The sequence below is a fragment of the Schistocerca cancellata genome, chromosome 10, assembly GCF_023864275.1.
Source record: "Schistocerca cancellata isolate TAMUIC-IGC-003103 chromosome 10, iqSchCanc2.1, whole genome shotgun sequence".
NCBI classification, from domain to species: domain Eukaryota; kingdom Metazoa; phylum Arthropoda; class Insecta; order Orthoptera; family Acrididae; genus Schistocerca; species Schistocerca cancellata.
In genome coordinates, this window is record NC_064635.1 from 189,776,285 (window position 1) to 189,784,206 (window position 7,922).

Genomic DNA, 7,922 nt, shown 5'->3' on the forward strand with positions numbered 1-7,922 from the left:
GGACTTGGAAGAGCAGTTGAACGGAATGGATGGTGTCTTGAAGGGATGATATAAGATGAACATCAACAAAAGCAAAACGAGGATAATGGAATGTAGTCGAATTAAGTCGGGTGATGTTCAGGGTATTATATTAGGAAATGAGACACTTAAAGTAGTAAAGGAGTTTTGCTATTTGGGGAGCAAAATAACTGATGATGGTCGAAGTAGAGAGGATACAAAATGTACACTGGCAATGGCAAGGAAAGCGTTTCTGAAGAAGAGAAATTTGTTAACATCGAGTAGAGATTTAAGTGTCAGGAAGTCATTTCTGAAAGTATTTGTATGGAGTGTAGCCATGTGTGGAAGTGAAACATGGACGGTAAATAGTTTGGACAAGAAGAGAATAGAAGCTTTCGAAATGTGGTGCTACAGAAGAATGCTGAAGATTAGATGGGTAGATCACATAACTAATGAGGAAGTATTGAATAGGATTGGGGAGAAGAGATGTTTGTGGCACAACTTGACCAGAAGAAGGGATCGGTTGGTAGGACGTGTTCTGAGACATCGAGGGATCACCAATTTAGTATTGGAGGGCAGCGATACACTAAGCAGATTCAGAAGGATGTAGGTTGCAGTAGGTACTGGGAGATGAAGAAGCTTGCACAGGATAGAGTAGCATTGAGAGCTGCATCAAACCAGTCTCAGGACTGAAGACCACCACAACAACAACAACAACAGGTCGTCCATTTATTTTTAACTTATTGTTTATTACGTTACACCTTTCCCTCTATTCTGTTGCTGTCTAAATTGCAAAGTCTGGACCGCTACGGTCACAGGTTCGAATCCTGCCTCGGGCATGGTTGTGTGTGATGTCCTGAGGTTAGTTAGCTTTAAATAGTTCTAAGTCCTACGGGACTGATGACCTCAGAAGTTACGTCCCATAGTGCTCAGAGCCATTTGAACCATTTTGCAAAGTCTGGTGTGAATATTAGGATCGGAACCGGTCACGAATTATGAATAAAAGTGTTCCTACACGAACAAGGCAGTTTACAGGGTGATATTTTCCACAGCGTGCAAACTCTAGGGATTGATCGATCAGAGGATGCGAAACAAAAAAGGTCTAATGAACTTATGTCCGGAAATGCATGGTTTCCTTTTTTATAATTTTACGAATACTGCGACCTAATACGCTCTGTACAGTGCAGCCACAGTTACAGTGTGCATGGTTCCCTCCTCTCTTGCTGACTAACCTTGTAGTGGATGTGATATGGCGTTCTACGCAATGGTTCCGTATTCGAATCGGAAGTTTGCCGACGTGGTGTTTATTTACGGAAAGGCAAACGGCAAGGAGCAGCGGACAGCAAGGTTGTATCCGGAGACATATCCAGGCATTGACAGCATTCAATGTTTGCAACAGTGTTCCGCCGTTTGTGTGAGACAGGGTCATTTCAGGAAGCAGGAAATCATGAAGGACGTACCATAAATGTTCGGACAGCAGGGCCCGGGAGGAAAATGTGATTAACACTGTGGAAGGTGGCCGCCGCGTCAGTACCAGGCAGTTGGGCCGCCTGTACAGGGTTAGCCAGATGACCGTGTGGAACATTCTTCACGAAAATTCTCACTACCCTTATCACTTACAGTGTGTACAGGACTTAAAACAGACAGACCTTCCACATCGGGAGCCGTTTTTTCACTCGTTTCTTCACCAGACAACCACGATTCAGGGATACATGTCATCCATCCTACTCACAGATGAGGTCATCTTTACGCAGAGTGGTATCTTCAGCTTTCACAACAGTCATCTGTTGGATGGTGTGCAGAACCCTCATGGTGTGGCGACAGGGAATCATTAGCATCGGCGCAACCGGAAAGTGTGGGCCAGGATAATTGGTGACCATATTTTGGAACCAGTCTTCCTTCCTGTTGTGTCTTGACAAGACAGTCTAGACACAAGGCGGAGATACCGAAAGGGCACGCGTCAACTCACGCCGACTGGCGTGAATTCTGGAGCAGGATACGTAATTAATGCTATAAAGAAAAGTACGTAGCTGATGTGATACTTAACTTTTAATCCATCATTTGTATACAGTATTCTTGATTATACAAGTGAGACTCTCTCCAGAAATGGTTAATGGCGCCTTGCTAGGTCGTAGTCATGGACTTAGCTGAAGGCTATTCTAACTGTCTCTCGGCAAATGAGAGAAAGGCTTCGTCAGTGTAGTCGCTAGCAAAGTCGTCGTACAACTGGGGACGAGTGCTAGTCCGTCTTTCTAGACCTACCGTGTGGTGGCGCTCGGTCTGCAATTACTGACTGTGGCAACACGCGGGTCCGACATGTACTAATGGACCGCGGCCGATTTAAAGCTACCACCTAGCAAGTGTGGTGTCTGGCGGTGACACCACACTTCCACGTCACCTAACAGGCCGAAACTACTGGCGTTTCCTGCGGGTGACTGCCTCCCCTCCTGGAAGAAGTGTTGATGATTCGAATGGTTATGTAGCCGTTACGTGACGGTGCTCCAGTCCACTTCGCCGTTAACGTCCGCACGCGTCTGAGTCGTGTCCTACCGGGTTGGTGGATCGGACGAGGATTCTCAGTTGCATGGCATACTCGTTCACCAGATGTCAACCCGTGCTATTTCTGGTTATGGGACCATCAGAAATGGTTCAAATAGCTCTAATCACTATGGGACTTTAGATCTGAGGTCATCAGTCCCCTAGACTTAGAACTACTTAAATCTAACTAACCTAAGGACATCACACGAATCCATGCCCGAGTCAAGATTCGAACCTGCGACCGTAGCATCAGTCTAGAACCGCTCGGCCACAGTGGCCGGCTATGGGGCCATCTCAAAAGTATCGTGTGTGCAAAGCCCATTCCAGATTTGGAGACCATGGAGCAGCATATTCGTGCAGTCTTTGACACTGTTTGGATGCGGCCTGGCCGATGTGAACGTGAGAGACATAACATGCTACAGTGCTTACACGCATGCGTTTGCACACATGGAATGTATTTTCAACACATACTGTAACTGTGGGTGCATGGTATAAAGCTTATTAGACCGCAGTCTCTGTAACAATGAACGATTGAATAAATGGCTTCCATCATGGTTTCCATGGTTTTTTCGTCCCATATCCTCTCATCGATCAATCCCTAGAGTTTCTATGTGTTGGAAAAAAATCAGCCTGTATATAATATTTTATCTGGTGTGGCCTTCTCCACCAGACATCACGGCGCCTAGAGTATCAGCAACCAAACTGGCAGCCTGCAGCTGCGGGTTGCCCACTTTGCAGGCACACCAAAGCACTACACAACCAACAGGCGATATTGATGAATGGTCACAACAACAACAACAACAACAATACAGCAAAGACACCAGCGGCCACCAGGTCCCACCACTGGTCCATATAAACATAAGGAAGAGGTCGCTGCAGATCCCATACTCGTCGCCACTGATATGTCTGCATAGTTCAATTAACCGAAACAAATTCTCCAAGTATAACACCAACACAAAACAGTGATCCGTCTTCGAATCACAACTACTTACAAGAATAATATAGAAAACAACGGAAATAATTTCCTACTAGTCTCTGCCAGAGACTTCTCCGATATACCGAGCCTAATCCAGAGATCAGCGAGAAGATCCAAGCCAGGCTGCCGGGGCGGCAGCTATTCACGTCTGCTGGCAATCAATGAACTGCCGATGTGCGGCCGAGCGCCGGCCTTTATAGCGCTTCGGCGGATGAGTACCTCGGAACTATTTTCCATCACGTGGTTTGACGTGTGAAAATAGTTCCGAGATCTGCAGCGACCTCTTCCTTATGTTTATGTGGGCCGGTAGTGGCCCCTTGTGGCCGCTGGTGTCTTTGCTGTGTTGTTGTTGTTGTTGTTGTTGTTGTTGTGGCCATTCATCAATATTTCCCGTCGGTTGTGTAGTGCTTCGGTATGCCTGCGAAGCGGGCAACCCGCGGCTGAAGGCTGTCAGTTTGGTTGCTGATACTCTAGGCACTCTGACGTCTGGTGGAGAAGACCAAAGCACTATCAAATTAAGGTGGTTTATTTTTGAAGTTAAAATGATCTAAACTGTTAGGCCGCGTCATGACCATCGACGTTTCGATCCCTCTTCTGAGATCCTCTTCAGGAAGTTAGGTGTTCACTGTTGATTTATCTTTATCTGCTTTTTGATAAGAATCGCCTCCCGTATTCCTGGTTTTCTGTTGATTCGATTTGTGAAATAGTAAACTGCGATTTTGAATCGCAACTGAAAATCGCAGTTGACGAAAAGTAGCATTCACAGAAACCACCGATACCGGGAAGTCACAGTTTAGCCTGCGCTGGCAGTGTGTTCTGTGTGCCTGGGGCAGGCATCGCGTCGCGGATGATGCGCTGCAGCCTGGAGCTGGCGGCGCAGCGCGGACTGCGGGCGGCCAAGGGCGACTGCACCGGCGTGGCTTCGGCGCGCGCCGCCGTTCGCGCCGGCATGAGCGTCGTCTTCCGGCTGCCGTACGCCAGCTACGCGCCCGCCGGCCGCGTCGTCTTTCACGCGACGGGCGAGGCCAACCCGGAGCTGACCGTGGTCGCCGCGCGCCTCCAGCCCGCGCCGCCCCACGTGCTGCCGGCCGAGCTGCCGCAGGCGCCTCGGCAGTGAGCTGAGCTGGCTGGGCGCTGCCGCCCGCAGCGCTGACCCAACGGACGCTTCTTCATTTAGGTCACTGGCGCTAATCCTTTGTTGTCAAGGCTACAGCTCGATTAAAATAATCGGTTGTGCTCGAACCAGTTATTGATGTATTACTTTCCTGGAACAGCCACATAGCGCTAGCAGACTATTTTGCAGTTGAATATTCATTAAGGAACAGCTATGGGTTTCACTGGCGCCAGTCCATCACTGGCGCCAGTCCATCAAAGATGTACTGGCGCCAATGTGCTGGCGCCAGTACATCACCAGCGCGTCCTGAACTGGGTTAGTAGATCACTGGCTCCAGGACATTGGCGTCAGTACGTTGGCGCCTGTACATGATTGGCGCCAGTATGTCATTGGCGCCAGTCGTCCACTAACGCCAGCCCATCTCTGCACCAGTCCTCCACTGGGTCGTCCGTCATGGGCGATATTCACTGGCACTAGTTATTCACTGGCGCCAGCTGCCCACAGGTGCTATTCCTACTTTGGTGGCAGCCCTCCACTGGCGCCAGTCCATCTCTGGCGTCAGCCCAACACGGGCATTCCTACTGCTACCGGTGTTCTTACTCTAATCTGTGACACATTTCTCTGCTCTGTCACTGTATTCATATGTGTTCTTCTGGAGCCAGTCATCTTGGGACCAAATAATCTTTATATCTTAATCACTTATCACAAAGAAGCGCTGATATCAGAGTTCCCAATGGTGCCACTTATTTATGGCCTAGTGTCACCGTTTATTAGCAGTGGGTCAGTTATCAGCATGTTTTCTGCACCTTCTAGACAGCTGGTTCAACTTTTTAACTGAAATAATCAGCAAGCAGTTGCAGAAAATAAACTTTATTCCTTAACTGGTTTCAGGCACTTAGTGTCCTTCTTCAGAACGTTGTAACTATCGCATTATTTGCAACTGATGCTATAGTTACAACCTTTTGCAGAAGGGCGCCAAGTGCCTGAAGCCGGTTAAGGGAATAAAATTTCTTTTGTGCAACTTATTGCTGAATATTTCAGTTAATACAACTACCGCTGCAGAAAATGGACAAAACACTGACATTCAGTTATGCATGAATCTGGCGCCATTCGTGACAGTGTTAAGGTGAAAGTAAATTTATATGTTCGACGCTTTCTTTTTTGGCCTACAAATTTCTGAACCAGTATAATATTGCCAAGGTACTAGTGGTGACTGAGCTATTGTCTCTACATTTTTCTGGACCAATAAGAATGCATAACAGTATTCAGCTGTCACACACGTCTAATTGTAGTGCCAGCGTCTGTCACCTGCTTATCTGTATATTTCTTTGGACAATGATCGCTTTTCATTAACGATTGTTATTTAATGGACCATGTTTACTAGCTCCAATCAGACTGTGCTAGAAACAACAGTTTATTGGCGGTAACCAAGTGAGTGAAATTTTATGGGTCGGTTAGAAATTGCTACCACAGTATTCAGCAACCACATATATAATTCTGGTTCCAGTCACTCGGTGGCGATGAATTCATATGTCAATATTTCGCAAATGCCAGTAGCTCAGTAAATACGTCGTACTGAACTCATTAAACTGACGCCAATAATCCTGCAATTTTGCTCACTCCAATTTCAGTGTCACTGCGTAGGTAGCTCCAGAAACGCTTCACAGACTTGTGGCAGCAGTCTACTAGAGCCAGGGCCTAATTTAACTATCACAATTAACACTATCAAAATTCACGATTTCCACGTTCATCATGAATCGGTGCTACTCGATTGATGGGCAGTTATTTTTATGTATATCAGTTGGATGCCAAATCAATCTACGTTCGTTGATACTACACTATAAAATCCCTGCATCATCACCTCGCTCAATCTGCATGCTATAGAAATGCTGGGACGCTTCTTGATCATGATAAACATTGTTGAGTTATGAAGAACTACCGAATGTATTATCTTGTGGATATATGTCAAGGTATATATGTTACTGTGATATCTGCTGTAAATTACTCAATGTGACCAATTCTGCATGAAAGCTTTAAGAGTAGAATTATTCAGTATCAATTACATGTATGAAGTAAAATACACAATAAAGTTTAAGTATACGTTTATTGTCTTTGTTCTGAAACCTTTTCTACAGCTGTAGCTGGAACCTGAAGCTATCTTCAATGTACATGAGTTAGACATAGATTTCTGCAGTCATGACACCAATATCTAAAACATTTAATGTATGTTATTGACTGACAGTATATTCAGGTAAACATATGACATACTTAAGCTTCTGTTTTCTATTTGTATTGACAGTACACAAATCAATATATCGTATCATAATAAGTACATAATTTACGAGGATTTCAGTATATAATGTACTACTTCGTCTCAATTTCCCTATGATCATTGTAATACTTAGTTATTCCGTATAGCTGGACAGCACAGCTTAAAATAATCAGTATTTTCTTCCACACATTGATTTATAACATATTTGGTGCTAGAGGGTTTGCATGTTTGTGGAGTGGGTGCCTATAACATATCATTTTATTTATTGTAACCCTTTTATCCCAGAGAGCGACACCACATATAATGAAATACTGGTTGGAGCACAAAAAACCGGCCTTGGGTACAAATTGCGCATGAATTGTTGCCCGCCACAAACAGATACAACAATAAATACATAAACATGTAGTAATTAGATAATAAAGAAATGACATATAAGCAAATGGAAGCAACAGCTTCGAAACAATAGATGACAATTAGCGGACGACAATAAATAGTCTAATACACGAGGCAGTGTTTTCGTTCACCACCTGTACTAATTAAAAATCATGATTGATTCTGCTTGACTAAAAGGGAAACTTAGATAAAATGGTAGGCGTAGAAATTAAATTCCGAAAACAAGAAAATGATCACTTGCCCGCGAAAGGCAAAAGTCCCGAGTTCGAGTCTCGGTCCGACACACAGTTTTAATCTGCCAGGAAGTTTCATATCAGCGCACACTCCGCTGTAGAGTGAAAATTCCATTCTGGAAGCATCCCCCAGGCTGTGGCTGAGCCATGTCTCCGCAATATCCTTTCTTTCAGGAGTGATAGTTCTGCAGAGTTCGCAGGAGAGCTTCTGTGAAGTTTGGAAGGTAGGGGGCGAGGTACTGGCAGAAGTAAAGCTGTGAGGACGGGGCGTGAGTCATGGGTAGCTCAGTCGGTAGAGCACTTGTCCGCGAAAGGCATAGGTCCCAAGTTCGAGTCTCGGTCCGGCACACAGTATTAATCTGCCAGAAAGTTGCACTGTTTTCCTTTAAGAGGTAGAAT

The 7,922-nt window shown here is 45.4% G+C and overlaps 1 protein-coding gene across 2 annotated transcripts in view; it reads left to right on the plus strand.

The window, feature by feature from the left end:
• LOC126106647 (uncharacterized) overlaps positions 1-6,729 on the plus strand; it is a 223,982-nt gene extending 217,253 nt beyond the window's left edge. For both annotated transcript variants that reach the window (XM_049913003.1, XM_049913004.1), the window contains exon 5: positions 4,345-6,729. In XM_049913003.1, coding sequence (XP_049768960.1) covers positions 4,345-4,628 — 284 coding nt within the window. In that variant the 3' untranslated portion in view covers positions 4,629-6,729. The remainder of the gene's footprint in view (positions 1-4,344) is intronic.
• Positions 6,730-7,922: the final 1,193 nt, after the last annotated feature.